Source organism: Oncorhynchus clarkii, chromosome 11, assembly GCF_045791955.1.
Source record: "Oncorhynchus clarkii lewisi isolate Uvic-CL-2024 chromosome 11, UVic_Ocla_1.0, whole genome shotgun sequence".
NCBI classification, from domain to species: domain Eukaryota; kingdom Metazoa; phylum Chordata; class Actinopteri; order Salmoniformes; family Salmonidae; genus Oncorhynchus; species Oncorhynchus clarkii.
Window position 1 is genome coordinate 14,710,236 of NC_092157.1, and position 24,384 is coordinate 14,734,619.

A 24,384-nucleotide genomic window follows, 5' to 3' on the forward strand; every position below is an offset into this window, starting at 1 on the left:
AAAATTCCACTATTGTGGTTAATTCTAATTGTGGCTAGCTTCACATATGTGGCACTTGCAGTCTCCAGTTCACAGAGTAACATTGTTGCTTGCTAGCTTCTATGGAAAATGTAGGCATTGACAATGGTAAATTATTGTTACAGCTAGCATACTTTTAGGATACACATGGTCACATTATCTTCGACTTGACTCATGCTAGCTAGCTAAGTGTGTCGAATGGGTTTGAAAGTCGTTGGCTAGCTAGCTACTGTAACTAGCTATGTGCATAGCTAGATAGCTCGTTTGTCTTTATACTTCATTTAAATATGTGACTGCTAAAATGAGGTCAAATAAACTATTTTGTAATTGAAAAATGTAGGCTAATAATACATTCTATTTAACCCAAATTAATTAAACTACACAACTTAGCTAGAATGCCGAGCAGAAAAGCACCTTAATGTATAAATAGCCCACCGCGACACTTTTGCATGTATCCCCTTCGATAGCTCAGTTGGTAGAGCGGAGGACTGTAGAGGTTAAATAGCGATCCTTAGGTCGCTGGTTCAAATCCGGCTCGAAGGAGGACATTTTTTCTTACCTGATTTGTGAAACTATAACAATTGATACACACATATCTTATCTACATGTTTGAAAACTGTCAATGTGGTTTATAAAATAGATGCCAAAGTAACATTTCAAAAAGGGCAGTCTTTATTGCTCACATGACAAAATACTGACATCTCTCAATTCTTTCACAGCCACACTTTTAAATGCACAATTCTAGGGATACTTTGTATTTTGTTAAGAATAAATAACAAACAAAAACAATGCACACAAACTAACACTCATTCAGAATTTACAAAGTGTAGTCAAGGCGTGGAATGTAATTGGAACCCTTTTGGGATCTACCAGGTCAAGGAATGAATCCCCTCAGATCCTGGGTTCAAATACTATTTAGAGTATTTAAATTACTTTAAAATACATTTGGAAGTAAGTAGATATGTTTTATTTGAAGACAAGTAGTTGAATATTGGAATGTATTTGAAAATACAGAAATAAAATGACTCAAATACACTACCATGCATTTAACCCAGGTATTGGAAAATAGTTTTTGAAACTAGTTAAATAGTAGGCTATTTATAGGAAATTATTTGAAAACACTTTCAAATACTTAGTTGTAAGTGATTCAGGCCACATTATTTTTTTTTAAATACTAAAATATATCGAAATAAGTATTCAAATAACAAATACTCAAATACAGGTATTTAAAGCCAGTTCTGGAATCCCTATGACATCACCAGTCCTCCGGTCTTTCTTCTTAGTTGTGTTAGGTATAGGCCCGTCGTCCGTCACCAATCAACCCGGTCCTCTCGCTTGCATTGGTTGGCTGCTGTATTATGGGGACGTCGTCAGCGTCTGGAGAGGGTAAGATCAGCTCATCAGTGCATCCGTTTACGTTGTTGCAGCATGTTGCACAGAACTAATCAAATATGTCATATCCTCCAAAATGTTCCTAAAAATAGGCCTAGGACACTATCTATAGTATAGCTGATCCTGTTGAGACTGGGGGATGTCTTGACTGTCCTGTTGTGAGGGGGTGACGGCTGCCTGTGTCAAGCCTCTTACCTCCTGCTGCCGGTTGTCCTTTTGGCACCACAGACTGGGCACACTGTCAGGCTGGCTGGCTTGAAGGGCAGTTTTACAACTTTGGTTGGAAAGTCCCCGTTAATCAGTTCAATTACCCTGGGCTATGCCTACAGTAGGAGGTCCTATTCATATTCATAAATTCTCCCAATAAATATGTTATCATAAGCAATGTGTTCTGAAGCCAAACACATGAGTAGGCCTTCTCATCATCCTCCCATGGGGGCTGAGACTTTGCAGTGAGTGCCTGAAACCAAGCCCATTGTTTCCCTTTAATCGTGAGATGGGGCTCAAAATAACTGCTATGGAAACACATTTAGAGACGTGACTCAGAGGCAGTAATTATCAGTTGTATCTGAGAACTGCAGAGACATGGGGAAAAACACACACCCCACCTCCCACAGCTAACTGGCACCAGAGCAATTTATCATATCCAAACATCTGGCACAAATATATCAAGTATACTTATTTTCATTAACTGGCTGACTTGGTGTGTTTGAGAAAACATATTTAAAGTTTGTCTGTGCCATTCCACTGTCTTTGTGCCCTAGCATCAAAGTCACTTTGCAGCATCAAATGCTTTTCCATTAATAGATGAGGTAGTATTGATAAGGTAGGAGAGTGATGTAGGCAGAGCTTATTAAGGAGGTTGCTGCTGTTGTTGTTTCAATAGATGAATAATAAAACTGCGAGCTATTGGCTAATTCTGAAGCAGTGAGAGATAGTGTGTGAGGCTTGCTCATGGTAGAAGTTGCCCTTAGGCACAGATCTAGGATCAGCTTACCATCCTAGAGTCCCAACCTTAGCCATTAGGAATGTGAAATGCAACACTGACCTCAGATCATTGTCAAAGGGCAACTTCATCCTTCTCAGTGGGGTTCACCTTATCTCTCTGTTACAAAACCCTGACTGTGCTGTGTCACTTTTATCTCTAGCTACATGTACATATTACCTCAATCACCTCAACTATCTCATACCGCAGCACATTGACTTGGTACCGGTAGCCCTTTTATTGTGTTACTATTTCATTTTTTTGTGTGCTAATTTTCTTCCTTTTCAACTTTGCGGTGTTGGGAAAGGGCTCGTTTCACAGTAAAGTATACACCTGTTGTATTCGGCACGTGACAATGTTATTTGATTTGCTCACCTGTCTCCATGTCTGTGCGGATCTGCTCTTCCAGGTCTTCAGGGGACACGTAGGTGTCGGGGTCCTCCTCTCCAGGAGTTTTGGGTTTACACTTCCCACAGCAGCAGTTGAAACAGCAGCACAGGCAGCAGCAGAAGTAGCAGCCAGTTAGCACGCCGCAGACCGCAAACAGACCCTGTGTGGAGGATGGACATAGACCATTCACTATTAACACATGAACATAGACTTTCCTTTTTCACACACACATAAAAACACACACACACACGCACACACACACAAACCCACCTTTGCCCACCAACTGGAAAGCATGAAATAAGCATTGACGTTCTCCTCTCCAAACTGCTGTGCCACGTACAGACCGAGGGAACCATAGCTGTCGTAGATGTTCCTCTTGGAGGCATCTGACAGCACGGAGTGGGCATTGTTGAGCTCCTTGAATTTATCTGTGGCGTTCGGGTTCTCTGGGTTCTTGTCTGGATGATATTTCAAAGCAAGTTTTCTAAATAGTAAAAAATATTACGAAATTGAAAAGATGATGCAATCCGAAAGGCTTAGCTAACAGAAATGTTGTTTTCATTGTTACTGTCTTGTTATTTCATGGTCTTATCTAATGCGTTCAGTAAGAGGCAGCAGTATTATCTCCCATTAGGTGGGGTTAGAAGCCTGCTCCCTCACACCCATCAACACACACACCTGCCAGGCATTGGTATATTAGTTCAATGAGCCCAAAAAAGTTGTAATAGCATGTATAGTACAATTACAAATCTTAAGTCAGGCTCGAGAATATGTAAATATGTAACCTACAGTATATAACTGAAACACTGAGCTAAATGCTGGTGCCCAGTACTATACATGGTGTACCAGTTTGCCATTTTGGCTTCAACTGCAGTTGTTTGTTTTTTGGCATTAGGTCCATTGGAACCCTTGGTTGACAGATACCATGAAATAAATATAACTACAGTCACTTTTACATTATACATTTTTTCTCACTGTCTTTTTTTGCTGTAAATTATAATTTCTCATCAACATTTCATGAAGCACGTCTGCTTGTTTATTTTTAATGAAGCCAAGAGGCTCTGAAAATGCTGCTATGATTACATATTCATTAACCACAAACAAGGGCTGTTCAAACGCTAACCATTTGGATGGTTCCTGAAAGTGAATTCCAATTAGAGCAATTAATTAAGAACTACTAATTGTGATGGCATCTGTATGACTCGAAGTCTGAAGTGAATTTATATTATAAGTCATTAGATTCTGACTTACTACATGTTGGAATGCCTTACTACATAATGGAAATTTATTGGTGAAATGAGAGAGAAGTCAATGTATGAACGAGGGCTTGACAGATATACTTTGACTGAAATGTAGGTTATAGGATAAAATAGTTATCTTAAACAAAATCTACATTCAAATGTAGAATTACATTACTAAATATAATTGATAATGGCTTGGGTTAAGACAATTGATTTGGATTAGGTCTAAGCATCAAAGGTTCCTTTCATACTAACATTATTACACAATAACCATATTAAAGTTGAGTACTGAGACCAGTGACTTTTATCAGCAGCTCTCCATATTATAGGAAGTCCGTCCTGCTATTTTATTATAAGGTTGAGGTACTACTTGTTGAGTGGGTACATAGCAATTTGTCTGCTGCAATAATGCTAGGGTCATACAATTCCCAACAGGTTGTGACAAGCTTCCAAGTACACCCACGCTTGTGTGTGGGACACGTGCGCACACACACACACACACACACACACACACTTGATATGAACTGAGTACAACGAGGGGTACCATCTGTTCTGTAGTATTAATATTTTAGTTTTATGGAAGTCATATTGTATTCATGCAGCTGTCTGACAATCACTTGCTGTGATTCTAAAAGGTCTTGTAGCAGTCAGTCACTCTGTCTCACAAAGTTATTATTTTTCTACATCTGTGCCACATTTCCCCTGAAAAACATCCCATTAAAATGATTCCCTCTGACCTCCATAGACATTGGTTGTTACATGACGTTTGTTTGTGCATGGTTACAGATCAATGTATAACCTGCTACGATGAAGAAAAGGATCTTTGTTTACAAACCAAAATCCAACAGAATTACAGTATTTTGAGTTATATGGATGAAACGTTTTACAAGAGTCAACATGCTGAAGGGTTGTTGTCAGTGATGTAATATGCAGTCCAGTTTCTCCGTTAAGGCAAAAGGTTATATGTTACTCTACAAAGCCAATGACTCCAAGTGGTGGGTCCTCGTACATGCACAAACACACAAGGAGCAAGGATTTTGTGTGCGTGTGTGTGTGTGTGTGTGTGTGTACCTGTAGGACTTCTTGATGTCATCCGGTGTAGAAGTCTTGTCGAGGCCCAGGACTAGATAGAGGGTCTCTCCTGAGGTGGACAGGGAACGTTGCCTTTGCTCTGACATCTTTTCTCACCATTACCTGCACAACACATCAACCACAATGATTTTCATATGATACCTGATGTTGACTGTGCGGTTGTTTGGCTGATCCACTGAACTGCCAGTAATTGTATACTGTTCACACAGCATCTCTATTCATTATTGATAGAACTGTTATAAATATTAATTAAAAAACTTCCCACAGGGAACCTACAGTTCAATTGTTCCCCAAACTCTCCCTCACTATGTTTTATCTTCAACACTCTATTCGATCCAAGAGTCACTAAGTCACTACATTGTCACTGAGTCACTACATTGTCACTGAGTCACTACATTGTCCAAATTCATCAGAGAACACCAAAATGAGAGAACCCGTCGCCTTACTGTTGAAACATGGACTAAGACCTCAAAAACCAAACAACAGAACTGAAAAGACTTAAGATACATTTTTGCCAAACACATCCTCTGCATTTGTCCACAGTTATTCCTATCTCTGTCTCTGACTTTCCCGTTCCTCTCCTCATACCTGTTCCTCTGTCCAGGCCGTCAGCTCCAGTGCTCCAGTCGTCCCTGGGAGAGACAGACAGGTCAGTGGAGTCAGGTGTCTGCTCTGTGGAGGACTAGATCAGTGGATGAGATGAATAAAACATACAGGCAGATAGTCATGGGCTCACATTTCAGCAGGCCTCGCAGCCAGTGGCCTTAACATTGTTACCTGGATGCGTTGGAGTTTAAAGGGGACTCGGATGTAGGTCTATTATACTGCAGGATACTGAGGTGTTTGGGTGGAATAGATATGGTGTCAACCGGTTGATGACTGTCTGAGAGGATGGTGAAAGATAAGGTAAAATATTTAACGTAATGTTGTGCTGTTTAGTATACTATCTGTTCAGTAGGCTCGATAGGTTTCCACCATGGTTTTCACAAGAACTCTGTATTCAGTGACACAAGAGCACCACCTACTGGAACATAGAAGAAAGGTAAAAAAAAAAATGTTATCCTGCATGAATACTCTTTTTCCACAAGATGGCGATACATAAATGCAGATTTTACAGATGAACATGACCAGAGGTAAAAAAAAAAAAAAAGTAGCTCCATAAAGGGTTTGCAGGTGGACTCAAAGTTTACCGTAACAATATAAATAGTTTTCACCTCAGCTCAGTGTATATAAAGACTAATGATAGCAATAGTAAAAGGCAAGATGGCGCCGACAGACATGGCAGCTCTGGTTCTAGTTCACTAAGTAACTTTGCAGTATTTAGTTTTTTTGTGTGTTCATTTTACATTATTAGCCCAGAACGTTTGTTGTTTTACAAGCATTTCACTACATCCACAATATCATCACCTAATTATGTGTATGTGACCAATGCAATTTGATTTGATATCTAATAATTTAGATAATAATTTAGATAAGGTAAAGTTATCAGACCAGTGATTCTTTCAAGGAGTGGCATATCACAGTTGTAATTTATTGTTTATGGTGTTGAAAGTCCATAGAAAACCACAGATTGGCATGAAGGATTGGAACCAAATTTTATTGAAGGTTAATTTCCTGATTAAAAAAACAGTCATGTTTATTGTTCAAGTCTAGTCAAATTAAAGTGTGGACCTATTACATCTGAACATGTTATATAAGGAATGCCACTTTTTGCCAATAGTCAGTTGCTCTTATCCAGAGGGGCCCACTGTATCATCAATTAGCGCTAGCGACTCCTCTGGTTCCCTAAAGGCTGTCACAGACAAAGGAGGAGGGGTGGGAGGTGTGAGGGGATTGCAACAAGATACTTGTAGCTGCTTGGGGAATCAGCAGGTATGCGGCTAACCTGTCCCTGGAATCCATGCTCTGTAGTCCGCGCCCCCTGGGCTTGCCGAGTGCCTGATGCAGCTGAGCATTTCTGCCTAGGGACCAATATGTGTGTGCTATAAAGGAACTGTTGGAGGAATTAATTAACAAATGTTTTCCTTTTTTCCTTTCCCACAGACAGTCACACTCACGGGAGTGTGTACACATACACACACATGCATGCACACACGCATGTAATTTTAGAGTGGTCGAGTGGTTTGTTGAAAACACTTAGTAAAAAATACCAAATAAATACCAACCTCAACTACACTTTTTGAAATGTGTATGAAAAATGTAGTTTATTAATCACCACAGCTAGGCCCCGTCATTCTGACCCGTTAGAACGCCACCAGTCGACATCTAGTCTAATCTAATGGGTCTGGATTGGCTTGTCCTTTGCTAAGGTTAATATGGGGTTCTACTATCATGTGCCTAGTCTTCGCTGAGGGTAGTGAGGTCTGCACAATGCATCACTACCTGCCCTCCAGGACACCTACACCACCCGATGTCACAGGAAGGCCATAAAGATCATCAAGGAAAAACAACCACCCGAGCCACTGCCTGTTCACCCCGCTATCATCCAGAAGGCGAGGTCAGTACAGGTGCATCAAAGCAGGGGCCGAGAGACTGAAAAAACAGCTTCTATCTCAAGGCCATCAGACTGTTAAACAGCCACCACTAACATTGAGTGGCTGCTGCCAACACACTGACTCAACTCCAGCCACTTTAATAATGGGAAATGATGTAAAATATATCACTAGCCACTTTAAACAATGCTACTTAATATAATGTTTACATACCCTACATTATTAATTTCATATGTCTACGTATATACTGTACTCTATATCATCTACTGCATCTTTATGTAATACATGTATCACTAGCCACTTTGAACTATGCCACTTTGTTTACATACTCATCTCATATGTATATACTGTACTCGACACCATCTACTGCATCTTGCCTATGCTGCTCTGTACCATCACTCATTCATATATCTTTATGTACATATTCTTTATCCCTTTACACTTGTGTGTATAAGGTAGTAGTTTTGGAATTGTTAGTTAGATTACTCGTTGGTTATTACTGCATTGTCGGAACTAGAAGCACAAGCATTTCGCTACACTCGCATTAACATCTGCTAACCATGTGTATGTGACAAATAAAATTTGATTTGATTTGGCACACTGTTGCTTCAGTTGCCTGGAAAAGACGCAGGACCTCCCAAGGAGTGTGATTGTGTGGAATTGCATTGAGAGTGCCGTAGAAGAGAGGGAGGGAGGGATGTAGTGGAGGAGAGGCCAGAGGGGTACTCATTATGCCCCTCAACTGGCATTCAGCCTGACTGTTGCCATGGTACAGCTCAGCCCCCAGTTCTCCTGCATAAGACAGAAAGAAAAGTTGAATAAGAATGTATGTAGAGGTGGTTCTTAGAACAGTGTTTTCAGGGGAGAATTCTGGAATGGAATGGTTTGTTCCTTGACTTCATGGAAAGAAGGTATTATTTAGGTCTAGCCTACTACTCACACGACCTGACAATAGAGACCTACCGGACAATAGCCACTGTCTGCAGGTAATAGGTGTTAGTAATGGATATAGGTCAGTCTGACATTGATGCAGGACAGGCGGAGTATGAGTTCTGTTCTCTCTCTCGCAGATGCATTTGTGGGAAGTTCTCCTTCCTACTGCGTCAGTTGAAATGGCGTGGAAACAATGTTGATTCAACCAGTGTGTGCCCAGTGGGTGGTTGCCAGTCTGTTTAGCTAATATTCCACTCCATTCCTTGTATTCCATGTCATGTCAGTGCTAGAGGCGTAACTAAAGACACGCTGATTCGAATGCAGGCTGTATCACAACCGGATGTGATTGGGACTACCATAGGGCGGTGCACAATTGGCCCAGCGTCGTCCGGGTTTGACTGGTGTAGGCCGTCATTGTAAATAATCGAATTGCCTAGTTAAATAAAGATGACATGTGCCAAAGTGTGCATAGCTAGCCAGGCTATCAATGAAGGTAGGGTGGTCAGTAAAGATCGATACAAGTCATTTCAGATGTAAGTAGCCTATTCTTGACTTGTATTATATTAGTCTGAGCTATCAGACACCCTATAGCTTTTATAAACAGATCATTAAAAAACATTACTTTAGTATACTGGAAGTGTATTCCACTCAATTCCACCATAGCCTCACATTGAAAACTGGAGTCCCACTTCTCAAGGAGCTACAACTGGATGACTCAGGCAGAAAAGGTAATCACATGCAATGATGTGGACTGCTCTAGGGCAAACCCCATTGTGCTGGAATACCCTTGTGGAGATCCGCGCCGTCCGTGAACGACAGCTCAAATCAGTATCAGGGGATCGCCCTGGACGTCTAGCCAATAGCGTAACTTGTTGCAAACGAAGTCAATGCCATTGTCCAATCAATATAGATGTAACATTAGTAGCCATGCTGCAATTGGATAAATTGCACAAGGGCGTTATGCAGTCGCTCGAACGGTTCCATCTCTGGCAGGTGGTGTGTTCGAGAGCAGACTAATGTTTAGGAAGATAGGTAGTTAAAGGAGATACATTTACCTTAATTCACATTTTTGCGTTTTCGGTGCACTTAATATTGTTTGCCGGACGCCGAGTTTGAGTGAGATTAACGTCGAGTTTCCCCTTGAGCCAGCCACTTTCTGTTGAAATTACACAGTGCTGCATTGAGTGAGACAGAAGTGTGGTCAATTACGGGTACTATTTATGCTTACATTGTGAAGAAAGACCGAATACATATTGATAATGTTTCTTCTGGCACGTTAACTGAATTACCACCAAACCACTGTAAAGGCAACTTCTCCAATATTTACCTCGTAGGATTCCTTTCACTTCATCCACCACTGCTGTATATCGGTAGCTGTCGTGTTTTGAGGGGTCGTTCCTTTTGTTTAGATTTTCAGACATATCACGATGAATCACGTCTGAGAGGAGTTTTGGACAAAAAATGAGTACGCGTTTTTATAAAGATGCAGAAAATATAGAGGCCTCGTCTTTTGCGGCCCCAAATCTGTGTGGAATAAGGAGCGAAGGATCCGCATTAAAATAATCCGAATAGAATGGGACCAAATGAGACAAGAAACATAGACAATGTATCAATGACGGCGATTTTGTCAAGTTTAAAGTCGCCTAGAACAAGAACAAGTAGCCTACCCTACTGCTGAAGCAACAACTGATCCCCCCCACAAAGGAGGGATACCGCTCTGCAATCAACCCTATTATTTTCCTGCATTTAATTTGAATTTTCCATTCTATCAATTCATTTCTGTTTTACATTTTTTTATTTGAATTTTGATCTGGATCCAGCTCTGACTTTGTTCAATGGAAGTATGTTACCAGCTGCCGGTTTTGCCTCTAGACAGGCCGGTTCCTAAGCATGTCCTCAGCCGGAGAGGAGCCATCAGTTTCAGCTCCAGCTCGTCTCTCTTCGGCGCTCCTGATCCAAGACAGTTGTCTCAGGTACTACCTAATTATTGGACCTGTTTCGGTTTAAAATACACGGTTTCTGCACGCTCTATTGACACTACATAATCAAGTTGATGACAAATGTCATGTACTACCTAATAACCAGCTGTTGAATCGCTTCTTTCAGATTCATGAGTCGTATGGGAATCCTGCAGGTGGTATCAATTTGCAATGTCACCCTGAAACTGTACTACAAGAACCGTTTAATTAATCGGTTAATCAGTTAATGGAGTCACGTTCCAATTCTGCACATACACGTGACTGTACAGTATCGTGAACATTGTCTGTATTGTTATTGTTGCAAGGCTTAGTGTTCGTTGCAACAACTGTCTCCTACCAGTTGTTACAATGTGTGCGGCAAGGAATGTGCTGCCTGTCTACTTTGTAGTGTGTTCCAATCCAGACACGTTAACAGACTCGCGTTAAAATATTGAGCCGCATTGGATAACCTATTCCTTTAGTTCTTATCCTCCAATTGCACAGTAGGCATAGTTGTGCAATGTCGCTTAGGCCTGTGAGTTTCAGTATCTTTTGATGCAAACTTTGGTGCAAGGAAGCCAATAATATCTTTGTCATTATAACATCATTACAATAATATATTTTCAATTTGGTAAGTCCTGGAACATGACTAAAGTTATCAACTGATGATTATGCCAACGTGTATCATGTTTAGTAGTTCATAGTCATCCTACAGAATAGTTAGTTACACATTGTACTTTTGTTCAAGTCAGCCCCCTCCCCCAATTTAACTCCCATGGCATTGTAACACATTAACCAGGCAGTGAGACTGTGTTTTGTGTTTGGGTCTCATCCCTCTTCGGTGGACAATCCATTAGTCTTTTGTCAAGCCCACTGCTTCACATAACCACCCACGTGTCTGCTTTCAAATCACACTCATTGACAGATATACAGCCCCTCTCTGAGCCCACCTTTCTCTGGCTCTCAGGACAAATGATTTTCTGTCAGGTGTTGTGGAATGTGTGCAGGGATAGATCAACCAGACAAGCTACATCCATCCATCCATCACTCCGGGCCCTTTGTGTTCCATCATCTTTGTAGAAGTGGTGTGTGTGTGTGTTAGGGTGCATTGTGGGATAGTAGAGGGTCCGGTTGTGTGGGCTCACATTCTAGAGCACTGGTCTCTGATGGACCATGCTTCACAGACCCTCCCCACTGAAGGACCACGGTGTCCCGACCCTCTAGCATAGAATTTGTGTTACTAGAACGGATAAAATCCCGCTCAGTTTTCGGATGCGATGATCATTAGTTAGTTGAATATTCCAAATGGCTGCCATGTTACACCATGTAACGTTGCTTTGAACGGGGGATGTCCCTTCAGCTCAATCTATTTCTATGCCCCCTGTGAGAAGACCATAGTCAGCAGGGCGTGAGATCAGATGGCCCTGTGTACAAATGCACTGTAGGGTCCATTGTGCTCCTGGGCCGTGTTTGCCCCTTGTTTCTCTGAAGTGGGCCGCAGTTCATTTGTAAAGGGTGGCTGTGTGCTGTTGGGCTTTTACGCGCTACAGGCTCTTTATAGTGTTAAGTGGGGTTACTTGAAACAATGATTTGCATCAGATTTAGGTTTCTTCATGTGAAGAGATCAGCACTACAGAGGGGAGACTTGTCCCAGTAGGGGGAGGGGAGACTTGTCCCAGTAGGGGGAGGGGAGACTTGTCCCAGTAGGGGGAGGGGAGACTTGTCCCAGTAGGGGGAGGGGAGACTTGTCCCAGTAGGGGGAGGGGAGACTTGTCCCAGTAGGGGGAGGGGAGGGAGATATTTACTTTGTGGGCTTTTTCAGAACACTAAACATTTGTGTTTTTTCTCCCACTGTTTGACCATAAGGGTGAGTCTTTTCCTCTGTGGTCACTGCAGTGTTTTTTTTCTGTGTGGTTCTGGTACTGTGTGCTCGCTGCTTGGTCCTGGTGTTTGTGGAAGCAGGGACATGGGACGGGCTAGCGTTACTGAGGGAGCCGGTTCAACATGTGCCCAGTTTCTGAGGCCAGTGGCTCTCTGCCAAACTCAGCTCTCACTCACATTTCCTCTTGTAAACAGACGGCGAAAGTGTAGGGTTCAAGCACAAAAACCAACGTTTTCTTGGAGTATGCATGTGAATGGGTGGGAAATATGCTCTAGAAAAGGCGGTGCGGCTCCCATGGCCACAGCATGGGAAGAGAAGGCCTTGTTTGTGTCCGTAGGGCTTTTAGTTTGCAGCAATATCGTATCCTCTGTAGACGTGATCCATGGAATGACATTACATTTAAAGGAGAAACACCTTCTAGGGGCCTATGCATGTGTACGCTGAGGTGTAAAAAGAGAAGGCTAAAGTATATTCTATGGTTCGAGGTGTTTTACTTAGAGTTGACGTCAGGATAATGTCCAAGTAGATTGGAAACGGAGTAGGCATGTCCACCGTAGGAGTCAAGTAGACATTAGTTTGACATTGGACACTATGACAAGTCCTGTTGTACAGGACAAGGAGTAGAACACGGTCATTTAATCATGTGGTCTACATTACACACAGGCAAGAGATCCTCATTTGATTCCTGAGTTGGTGTTTACATCGCGAGAGCCAGGCCATTACAGGGAACAATGCAGCTGCCAGTATCATGTGCCACTGTGCCTGGAGCATTGATCGACCACTGAAATACACACCTCTTCACTGATAAGGACATAAGGACAGGCCACAGAGCCAATTGATATTTCTAATGTGTGTAACCTAGATATAAAAATCTGTTGACAGAAACAGAGGAGCAGTAAGTCACATGCTGATTTACGACAGGAAAAAGGAGAATTGGCAAATATGATCCAGCGAGGCACGCAACAGGACGACACCACCAGTTGTTTTTCTGCAGACAGAGGGGATCCCATCAAGAGTTGTTGGCTGTATTTGGTGGGGGGTTGGGGCGTAAGGGTGCACTTTTTTGTTGCTTTGGGTCATTAACTGAAGTGATACGGTTTTGAGATGGTGACGTGTGGCTGGATTGACGTAGTTTCAGGATGTGGTAAGGAGCTGTTCAGAGCCTTGCTGCTGCTCTTTCACAGCCACACGGCTTTAACCCCCAACATGCCAAACTGACAACCTTCATGAGAATAGTCTGACTGTTCCCTGAATGGTGTACCCTCTTTAGGAGTAGCACTGTCCTTATCAAATGTCATGAGTTTTTCTTTACATGACTCAATTAAAAGGAGTATTTACTCTCCCTGGAGGTGTTTAGGACTTCAGTTCAGGACCTTATTTACAGTAGGAAACAGGAAGGATCTAAACGAACCATACAATTCTCTCTCTCTCGGGGCCCCTCACGTTAGCATTGTTTATGTGCTACTGTGTTGAGTACAATGGGATGTGAGAATGAGGCTGCACACGTCAACACTGCTGACAGTTTGTGCTGCATGCTCACTGCTCGGGCTACAAGCCAGTCTTCCTTCCTGCTCTTTGTGTTTACTCTGTGAAACATTAGCATTGGAGTGGCGGTTATGAATGACTACATTTTTACCTTGATTCACTTCACATACAACAGGTGTTTCAATACCCTGAGCCACTGCCTGGATGCCTGTGAAATTCCACTGCAGCGAAATCTCCCTGCAACAGCCCGGTGTGGAGTGTGTCCACTCTCCCTATATAATAACCTGTGTTTGCAAGCAGATTCAAACTATTTGTGTAAGCAATGTCACACACATACGTGCACACATGCAGCAACCTGCGTTGCAGTTAAGTCCAGGTTTATGGCTTCAGCACTGCCTTACTGGAATGTACCATGATGTATTACAGCATTGCACCACGAGGGTCCATAACTCTGGAAGAAGCTGTCACTTTATGAAGCTCTGCTGCTTTTTTGATCTGTTTAGACACACCGTGTGTGTTATTCCAGAGTTTATGGGAATAGTGAAGGCTTCCTCCTTAGCCTGACTTGTGCTGTCTGTCTGTGGGGAGTCCTCAGCTAGAACCCAGTGTTTTTATGACTGACAACATGAGGAAGTCCGGTTTTATCAATGGGGCTAAAACAGGGAAGTGTGTGGATGAGCTTTGACCAGTCTCTGCTGAACACCACTGTAAAGACCTGGAGCTGCTAGACTTGGCATAAATGATAATTCACAGGGTTAGCTCTGTAGAGTTCTGGTTGGGTTTAGATTCACTAGCTTCAAGTACGCCTTCAATACAGCATCAACTAGGCTACATGAGCCCAAACTCAATGCTGAGAACTTTCTCAAGTTAAGCTTGAATTCCATCTGAAAACATTTATTTACTTAATCACAAACGGTTATCTCCAACAAAAGGTACATTTAAGACACTTTGTTAGTTTGTTTGCAAGTAGGTTAAATGAGAACCTACATACACTATGGTGGTAACCAGTCTATTTCTGAATCCTCTATCCAGTCTGACCGACAAACCCAGTGACCCTGGGTGGGTTGCCTGACCCTGGTCTGAGGGGCATATCCTATCTATTTTGAACAATTTTGGGGCGGCAGGTAGTCTAGTGGTTAGAGCGTTGGGTCGGTAACCGAAAAGTTGCTAGATCGAATCCCTGAGCTGACAAGGTAAAAATCTGTTCTGCACCTGAACAAGGCAGTTAACCCACTGTCATTGTATATAGGCCGTCATTGTAAATAAGAATTTGTTCTTAACTGACTTGCCTAGTTAAAGGTAAAATAAAAATGCAACAATTTCAATTTTTTTTGAGTTACAGTTCAGATGAGGAAATCAGTCAATTGAAATAAATTTAATTAGGTCCTAATCTATGGATTTCACATGACTGGGAATTAGAGGTCGACCGATTATGATTTTTCAACTCCGATACCAATTATTGGAGGACCAAAAAAATCAGATATTGATTGATCAGCTGATATTTATTTTATTTGTATTAATGACAATTACAACACTGAATGAACACTTATTTTAACTTAGTATAATACATCAATAAAATCAATTTAGTCTCAAATAAATAATGAAACATGTTCAATTTGGTTTAAATAATGAAAAAACAAAAGTGTTGGAGAAGAAAGTAAAAGTGCAATATGTGCCACGTAGAAAAGCTAACGTTTAAGTTCCTTGCTCAGAACATATGAAAGCTGGTGGTTCCTTTTTAACACTAGTCTTCAATATTCCCAGGTAAGAAGTTTTAGGTTGTAGTTATTATAGGACTATTTCTCTCTACCATTTGGATTTCATGTACCTTTTGACTATTGGATGTTCTAATAGGTACTTTAGTATTGCCAGCCTAATCTCGGGTGTTTATAGGCTTGAAGTCATAAACGGCGCAATGCTTGAAGCATTGTGAAGAGCTGCTGGCAAATGGAGGACAGTGCTGTTTGAATGAATGCTTATGAGCCTGCTGCTGTCTACCACCGCTCAGTCAGACTGCTCTTTCAAATCACAGATTTAATTATAATAACGCACAGAAATACGAGCCTTGGGTCATTAACATGGTCAAATCTGGAAACTATAATTTTGAAAACAGACGTTTATTCTTTCAGTGAAATACGGAACCGTTCCGTATTTTATCTAATGGGTGGCATCCCTAAGTCTAAATATTACTGTTACATTTGTCATGTCTTTACTATCATTAACTGATGACTGTAATTAGTTATTACGCGATTAGACTGATTAATCATGTAACCGTAATTACTAGGAAGTCGGGGCACCAAGGAAAAATATTCAGATTACAAAGTTATCATTTCCTAAAATAACTTTTCAGATATTTTATTTACTTTACCTCACGTTAGTCTCATTCCAAACGTCGTAAATTGTTGGTTATCTGCACAAACCCAGTCTTCACTATGAGTCATCATACATTAATTGTCTTAAATAATTTATTTATCACTAAGTAATTCACAGAAATGCATAAACAAATAAGGTAAATGTGGTTACATGAAATGATAGGAGAATGTGCCCTAGTGGGCTAAACCGGCATGGCGGCTTGTTTGACAAAAGGGGAAGTGGGGGTCGACTAAGAAGCCACTACAGAGTGATAATTATAACAATTGAAATGCTAATCCTTTGCACATGAACGCTCACTCATTCGGGAACAATTGCAATCAATCAATATATTTACGCTGAGTGTGTCGACTTAATCACTGGTGAAAAGTTTGTTTCTTTTGTAGAATTGTCCGTCTCTCTCCCTCTCTCTGTTATAGTGGATAGTTCAGTGACATTCCTTCATTTCGTTATAGAATGGATGTTTCGGCGGTTGTCGTTCTTCGCGTTCAATGATACGGAATTCCTAGCAGCAGACTAGTAATTAATATCAGACTTGTTCTTATTCTGTTGGTATCGATAGTCTAAGAGTTTAACCACGTGGTATGGTTAACTTCTTGACGTAACCCATCCCGTTAGCGGGATAATTGTCATCAACAACCGCTGAATTGCAGAGCGCCACATTCAAATAATATTGCTAAAAATATTTATATTCATGAAATCACAAGTGCAATATAGCAAAACACAGCTTAGCTTTTTGTTAATCCACCTGTCGTGACAGATTTTGAAAATATGCTTTACAGCGAAAGCAATCCAAGCGTTTAAGTTTATTGATCACTAGACAAAACATTATGAACACCTAGCATCAAAGTAGCTTGGTCACGAATCAGAAACGCAATAAAATTAATCGCTTACCTTTGATCTTCGGATGTTTTCACTCACGAGACTCCCAGTTAAACAATAAATGTTCCTTTTGTTCCATAAAGATTATTTTTATATCCAAAAAACGTGCCAAACAAACAGGTAATGTTCAGAAATCCACAGGCTCGAGCGGTCACGACAACGCAGACAAATTCCAAATAGTATCCGTTATGTCCACAGAAACATGTCAAATGTTTTTTATAATCAATCTTCAGGTTGTTCTTAAATATATGATCGATAATATATCAACCGGCACTCTTTTTCAGTAGGAGAGGGAGTCGATGGCTGCCCCACTGTGTTGCGCAAGCAAAACTCATGCGAAAACATCGCGTCAGTGGATAGCTGGGTTATCTTTCTCGCTAATTTTTCAAAATAAAAGCCTGAAACTCAAGACTGACACCTTGAGGAAGCGATAGGAAAAGGAATCTGGCTGATATCCCTTTAAATGGATCGAAGGCAGGCTATGGAACATGAAGCTTTCAAAATAGAAGCCACTTCCTGGTTTGATTTTCCTCAGGTTTTCGCCTGCAATATCAGTTCTGTTATACTCACAGACAATATTTTGACAGTTTTGGAAACTTTAGAGTTTTCTATCCTAAACTGTGAATTATATGCATATTCTAGCATATGGGCATGAGAAATAGGCTGTTAACCTTGGGAACGTTTATTTTTAAAAACATAAAAATAGTGCCCCCTAGCTGAAAGAGGTTAAAAGATTCAGCAATGGTCTACAACCTTCATCCTCCTAATGGAGAAAAACATGGTCTGCAACCTTTAGTCATCTCGTAATTGAGGTAAGCTCGGTCTGCTGATCGAAAACCCGAGTGGGGTTTTTATTCGGAATGGCAGAAAAGGGCTGTCCCAGGATGTCTGACCCTAACTGGGCTCAGGGGCGGTCCTCTGATTTTGTTCAAATCAAAAGGGAATTGTTTAGACATTGTTTCTTCATTAAAGTCTAAAATCATATTACACAATTATACAAACAGTATCATACTCTCTCATCTTATACAACAATTAATGTAAACCTCATATCTGAGGCTATTATATAAACAGCGTTATGGTAATGTGGCCACACCATCTCCCATGAGCTTCCCCAAGTTGTGACAAACGGACCAGTTCGTAGCTGGATTCTTCACCGATCTTTTATACTTTCTCCGGAACATGGAATTTGTTCGTACCTCAAGTTCTATGAGGTGGAAGGATTTCCTTTGTTCTCTATGAAAATGTACTCTCAATACTGTGTGGCCATGTGGCAGGGTCTTCTCAGGAATTTACGACCTCTCTGACCACAGCAACCTAGTTGAAGGAGGCAAGGGGGAGGCAGGGAGAGTGGGATGGGGCTTGCTATACCTAAAGAGGTCAACGTCATGACACATTGCACAACCTTCAATGTTATCTCATAATTATGTCCAATTCTGGCATATTAATTACGGTCTTTGATAGGAAGAAATGGTCTTTGCACAGTTCGCAACGAGCCAGGCGGCCCAAACTGCTGCATATACCCTGACTCAGCTTGCACAGAACGCAAGAGAAGTGACACAATTTCCCTAGTTAAAAGAAATTCATGTTAGCAGGCAATATGAACTAAATATGCAGGCTTAAAAATCTATACTTGTGTATTGATTAAGAAAGGCATTGATGTTTATGGTTAGGTACACATTGGTGCAACGAAAGTGCTTTTTTCGCGAATGCGCTTATTAAATCACCTGTTTGGTGAAGTAGGCTGTGATTCAATGATAAATTAACAGGCACCGCATTGATTATGTGCAACGCAGGACAAGCTAGATAAACTAGTAATATCATCAACCATGTGCAGTTAACTAGTGATTATGTTAAGATTGATTGAAAAAATATAAGTTACGTTTAATGCTAGCTAACACCTTACCGTGGCTCCTTGCTGCACTCGCATAACACGTAGTCAGCCTGCCCTAATGAATCAGCCATTCAGATGTTAATCGGTCGACCTCTACTGGGAATACAGATATGCATCTGTCGGTCACAAATACCTTAAGAGAAACGGGCCTCACAATGGGCCTCAGGATCTCATCACGGTATTTCTGTGCAATTAAATTGCCATTGATAAAATGCAATTGTCCGTAACTTATGCCTGCCCGTACCATAACCCTGCTGCCACCATGGGGCTCTCTGTTCACAACATAGACATCAGCAAACTGCTCGCCGACGCAACGCCATGCACGTGGTCTGAGGTTGAGGCCAATTGGACGTACTGTCAAATTCTCTAAAATGACATTGGAGGCGGCTTATGGTAGAGAAATGAACATGACATTTTCTGCCAACAGCTCTGGTGGACATTCCTGCAGTCAGCATGCCAATTGCTTGCTCCCTCAACTTGAGACATCTGTGACATTGTGTTGTGTGGCAGCCTTATTCTAAAAGTATGTTTATTTTATTTTTCCTCATCAATCTACACACTACCCCATAATGACAAAGCAAAAACGGGTTAATTTAGTATTTTTTGCTAATTTATAAAAAATAAACATACACAAACGTACACAAATATCACACAGTACTGGTCAAAAGTTTTAGACCGCCTACTCATTCAAGGGTTTTTATTTTTGACTATTTTCTACATTGTAGAATAGTGACGACATCTACTATAACACATATGGAATCATGTAGTAACCAAAAAAAGAGTTAAACAAATCAATGTTACATTTTATATTTGAGATTCTTCAAATAGCCACCCTATGCCTTGACAGCTTTGCACACTCTTGGCATTCTCTAAACCAGCTTCATGATGTAGTCACCTTTCATGCATTTCAATTAGCAGGTGTACCTTAAGTTAATTTGTGGAATGTCTTTCCTTTGAGTTTGAGCCAATCCGTTGTGATGTGACAAGATAGCGGAGGTATACAGAAGATAGCCCTATTTGGTAAAACACCAAGTCCATATTATGGCAAGAACAGCTCATATAAGCAAAGAGAAACGACCGTCCATTACCTTTTAAGACATGAAGGTCAGTCAATACGGAACATTTCAAGAACTTTGAAAGTTTCTTCAAGTGCAGTTGTAAAACCCATCACATGCTATGATAAAACTGGCTCTCATGAGGACCACCACAGGAAAGGAAGACCCAGAGTTACCACTGATGCAGAGGACAAGTTCATTAGTTACCAGCCTCGGAAATTGCAGCCCAAATAAATGTTTCAGAGTTCATGTAACAGACATCTCAACATCAACTGTTCAGAGGTGACTATGTGAATCAGGCCTTCATGGTTGAATTGCTGCAAAGAAACCACTACTAAAGGACACCAATAAGAAGAGACATGCTTGGGCCAAGAAAGACGAGCAATGGACATTAGACCAACGAGTCCAAATTTGAGATTTTTTATTCTTACTGCTGTTTCTTTGTGAGATGCAGAGTATGTGAACAGATCTCTGCATGTGTGGTTCCCACCGTGAAGCATGGAGGAGGAGGTGTGGGGGTGTTTTGCTGGTGACACTGTCTGTGATTTATTTAGAATTCAAGGCACACTTAACCAGAGTGGTTACCACAGCATTCTGCAGCGATACACCATCCCATCTGGTTTGGGCTGATTGGGACTAATTTGTTTTTCCACAGGACAATGACCCAACACACCTCCAGGTTTTGTAAGGACTATTTGACCAAGAATGAGAGTGATGGAGTGCTGCATCAGATGACCTGGCCTCTACAATCACCTGACCTCAACCCTATTGAGATGGGTTTTGGATGAGTTGGACTGCAGATTGAAGGAAAAGCAGCCAACAAGTGCTCAGCATATGTGCTAACTCCTTCAAGACTGTTGGAAAAGCATTCAAGGTGAAGCTGGTTGAGAAAATGTCAAGTGTGTGCAAAGCTGTCATCAAGGCAAAGGGTGTCTACTTTGAAGAATCTCCAACTATAACATTTTGATTTAAAACACTTTTTTTTTGGTTACCAGATTTCATATGTGCTATTTCATAGTGTGGATGTCTTCACTATTCTACAATGTAGAAAATAGTCCAAATAAATAAGTCCTTGAATGAGTATGTGTCCAAACTTTTGACCGGTACTGTATGTGTGTATACACCCCTCCCATCCTTTTTGACGTCTGTAGAGTGGAGGGTGACCTCTAGTAGAGTGGAGGGTAATCCTGCACTTTGGCTGCTAACTGAAATGATGAGTGACCGTACAGGCCAGCCTAGACACCAGCAGCAGATGTCAGCCAAAGCTCTGTGTGAATGTGTGAGTAAGAAGGTTATATCCACTAGTTTGGGGTCTTTGCGTATGGTTATGCCTGTCTGTGTTTTATCTTTGTGTGTGCGTGTGTTCCTCTGCACATTTAGCGGTGACATTGATGTAGTGACCATACTAGCACACAAAGCCCAAACATCTGCCCAAGCCAATGCCAGCGTTGTGTACAGTATGTTTGTCTACAGTGAGGTATGTTACTTTGCCCTTATCCAAAGGTAGTATCAGGCTGCCAGCCTTGTGCTGTGAGTATGATGCCGTTCTGTATATGCCGGAGTGCCTCGCCCACACACACACAGTGGTTATTACTCACACGCTAAGTGGCGGTGCTGTGTGTAAACAGTGACGTGTTGACAGTAAAATACTGCACCACATTACCGACCGTGACTCAAGCCTGTTTGCCAGATGGTAAAAGATTAGACTTGGATTGGCTGCCACCGTCATGTTAGTTTAGACTTATAGGGACAGAGGGAGACGGACACACCCAGCGAGAGTGTATGAAAATGTATGCACTCACTACTAAATTACTAAAATATAAGTGTGTGTAGGCTTGTAGGAGAACAAACCTGGGAGAATCTCAATTGCATACTCCTTGCAGCCTCGCTCCTTGCCTCCTTCTCAAACCCATTGGATGAGAGCAAGAGGTCCCCCTCTCTGACCTTCTCCAATATGTTTGGAGAGGAGTATGCAATTGAGATTCTCCCCTCTGATCCTTATCTGTGTTTGTAAGTGGTTAGAGTTGGATCTGTCATGGTCCAAACACCGTTGTGAAGAGGGCATGACATTTCAGCCTCCTGAGGGGGAAGAGGCAAAGATTTGGCATGGTCCCTCAGATCTTCAAAGTTCTACAGCTGCACTATCGGGCGCATCTTGATTGTCGGCGTTACCGCTTGCTATGGGAACTGCTTGGCATCTGACCGCAAGGCTCTACAGAGGGCCAAGCTCTCTGCCATCCAGGACCTCGAAACCAGGCGGTGTCAGAGGAAGGCCCAAATAATTGACTGTTCTTTCTGCTACTGCACAGCAGGCAGTACCAATGCATTAAGTGTGGAACCAACCGCATCCTGAATAGCTTCTACCCCAAAGCTGTAAGAAGACTGCTAAATAGCTAATCAAATGGCTACCCGGAGTAGTTTATTTATTTTGCACTGATTCTATGCACACACACTGGATTCTACTCTTACACTGACACCCCAATACATACACACACTACTGTACATACGCCCACACACATGCATACTGATGTCATACACACTTTCACACTCCCCACACGCTGCTATCTATCCTTTTGCCTAGTCACTTTACCCCTACCTATAGCTACCTCAATTCCCTCGTACCCCTGCACCTCGACTCTACTGGCACTCCCTGTATATAGTAATGTTATGTTCTACTCCGTGTGTGTCTCATTCACTGCGTATTTATTCCTTGTCTCTATTTTATTTGTTAACTCTGCATTCTATGCAAAAGTACCTGTGAGCATTTCACTGTTAGTTTACACCTGTTGTCTATGACGCATGTGACAAATAAGATGGTGTGTGACAGTGGTTGGTAAACTAGTCACTATAGCTTTACTACATGACTGATTTCAGACGGGACAATTGACAATGGGAGCAGGCCATAACCTGCTTAGACATTTGGTTAATTGTAATGTGTGATTTTTTAAGCCTCAATAAATGGATGTTTACACATACTGCATTGTGGGAGAAAATGGCTTCAAAGTGTTACATTTTTCCTTTTGAGAGAGGAGCCCAGAGGGGATGCGAGAGGAATGGTAATGGGTAAAAATCATTGATACAAATGAGGCTGAGCCGATTGACGTCACAGGCCTGTGTGGTCAGCCTGGTCTCATAGACTAGACGTAACATGGTAAATGTAATTCCGGGACCATTTGTATTATCCAATTTTATTTGTCACATGCGCCGACTACATCAGGTAGACCTTACTGTCAAATGTTTACTTACGAGCCCTTAACAACAATGCAGTTCAAGAATAACAGCGAGGCTATGGGTTGGGTACCTAGTCAATGTGTGGGGGTACAGGTTAGTGAAGGTAATTTGTACATGTAGGTAGGGGTAAAGTGACTATGCACAGACAATAAAGAGTGAGTAGCAGCAGTGTAAAAACAAAATGGGGGGGAATGTAAATAGTCCTGGTGACCATTTGATTAATTGTTCAGCAGTCTTATGGATTAGGGGTAGAAGCTGTAAAGGAGCCTTTTGGACCTAGACTTGGTGCTCCTGTACCGCTTGCTGTACGGTAGCCGAGAGAACAGTCTTGGAGTCTGACAATTATTTGGGCCTTCCACTGACATGCCTAGTGTATATAGGTCCTGGATGGCAGAAAGCTTGGCCCCAGTGAGGTACTGGGCCGTACGCACTACCCTCTGTAGCGCCATACCAGGCGGTGATGCAACCGGTCAGGATGCTCTCCATGGTGCAGCTGTAGAACGGTTTGAGGATCTGGGGACCCATGCCAAATCTTTTCAGTCACCTGAGAGGGGAAAGGTGTTGTCGTGCCCTCTTCACGACCTGTCTTGGTGTGTTTTGACTGTGCTAGTTTGATGTGGACACCAAGGAACTTAACTCACACACTGGTATGCAAATTAGAGTGGGTCTAGGGTTTCCGGGATGATTGTGTTGATGTGAGACATGACCAGCCTTTCAAAGCACTTAGGCAGGGACTATGATGGTCTGCTTGAAACATGTAGCTATTACAGACTCAGTCAAGGAGAGGTTGAAAATGTCAGTGAAGACACTTGTCATTTGGTCCATGCATGCTTTGAGTACACATCCTGGTAATCCATCTGGTCCCTCGGCCTTGTGAATGTTGACACGTTTTTTAAAGGTCTTGCTCACATCGGCTACGGAAAGCGTGATTACACCGGTGTCCGGAACAGCTGGTGCTCTCATGAATGCTTCAGTGTTGTTTGTCTCAACGCGAGCATAAAAGGCATTTAGCTCGTATGGTAGGTTTGCGTCACTGGGCAGCTCGAGGCTGGTTTTCCCTTTTGTCGTCCACAATAGTTAACAAGCC

The 24,384-nt window shown here is 41.9% G+C and overlaps 2 protein-coding genes and 1 non-coding gene across 5 annotated transcripts in view; 2 read left to right on the forward strand and 1 right to left on the reverse strand.

The window, feature by feature from the left end:
• Positions 1 to 475: 475 nt before the first annotated feature.
• Positions 476 to 561, forward strand: trnay-gua (transfer RNA tyrosine (anticodon GUA)). The gene is given in 2 exon segments: positions 476 to 512; positions 526 to 561. It is a non-coding gene; the product is annotated as a tRNA-Tyr (tRNA).
• Positions 562 to 669: 108 nt separating this feature from the next.
• LOC139420244 (dnaJ homolog subfamily C member 5-like) lies at positions 670 to 6,331 on the reverse strand. Its single transcript, XM_071170112.1, has 6 exons — positions 5,896 to 6,331; positions 5,707 to 5,750; positions 5,098 to 5,220; positions 3,056 to 3,269; positions 2,771 to 2,945; positions 670 to 1,395 (listed from the first exon to the last, which is right to left on the reverse strand). Exons 3-6 carry the CDS (start codon positions 5,202 to 5,204, stop codon positions 1,307 to 1,309), a joined length of 585 nt encoding a protein of 194 aa, XP_071026213.1. The 5' UTR covers positions 5,205 to 5,220; positions 5,707 to 5,750; positions 5,896 to 6,331; the 3' UTR covers positions 670 to 1,306.
• A 3,219-nt stretch (positions 6,332 to 9,550) lies between these two features.
• Positions 9,551 to 24,384, forward strand: part of LOC139420245 (high affinity 3',5'-cyclic-AMP phosphodiesterase 7A-like) — a 42,654-nt gene continuing 27,820 nt past the window's right edge. For 2 of the 3 annotated variants that reach the window (XM_071170113.1, XM_071170115.1), the window contains exon 1: positions 10,295 to 10,516. In XM_071170113.1, coding sequence (XP_071026214.1) covers positions 10,379 to 10,516 — 138 coding nt within the window. In that variant the 5' untranslated portion in view covers positions 10,295 to 10,378. Of the gene's footprint in view, positions 10,517 to 24,384 lie in introns of all 3 variants that reach the window. The other variant, XM_071170114.1, reaches the window with a different exon arrangement.

Coding starts and splice junctions, on each gene's coding strand:
- LOC139420244 (XM_071170112.1), bottom strand. CDS start 5,204: ATGTCAGAGCAAAGGCAACGTTCCCTGTCCACCTCAGGAGAGACCCTC. Junction 3,270..5,097: donor GACATCAAGAAGTCCTACAG/GTACACACACAC, acceptor TTTACTATTTAG/AAAACTTGCTTTGAAATATC. Junction 1,396..2,770: donor CCGCACAGACATGGAGACAG/GTGAGCAAATCA, acceptor TACCCTCTCCAG/ACGCTGACGACGTCCCCATA.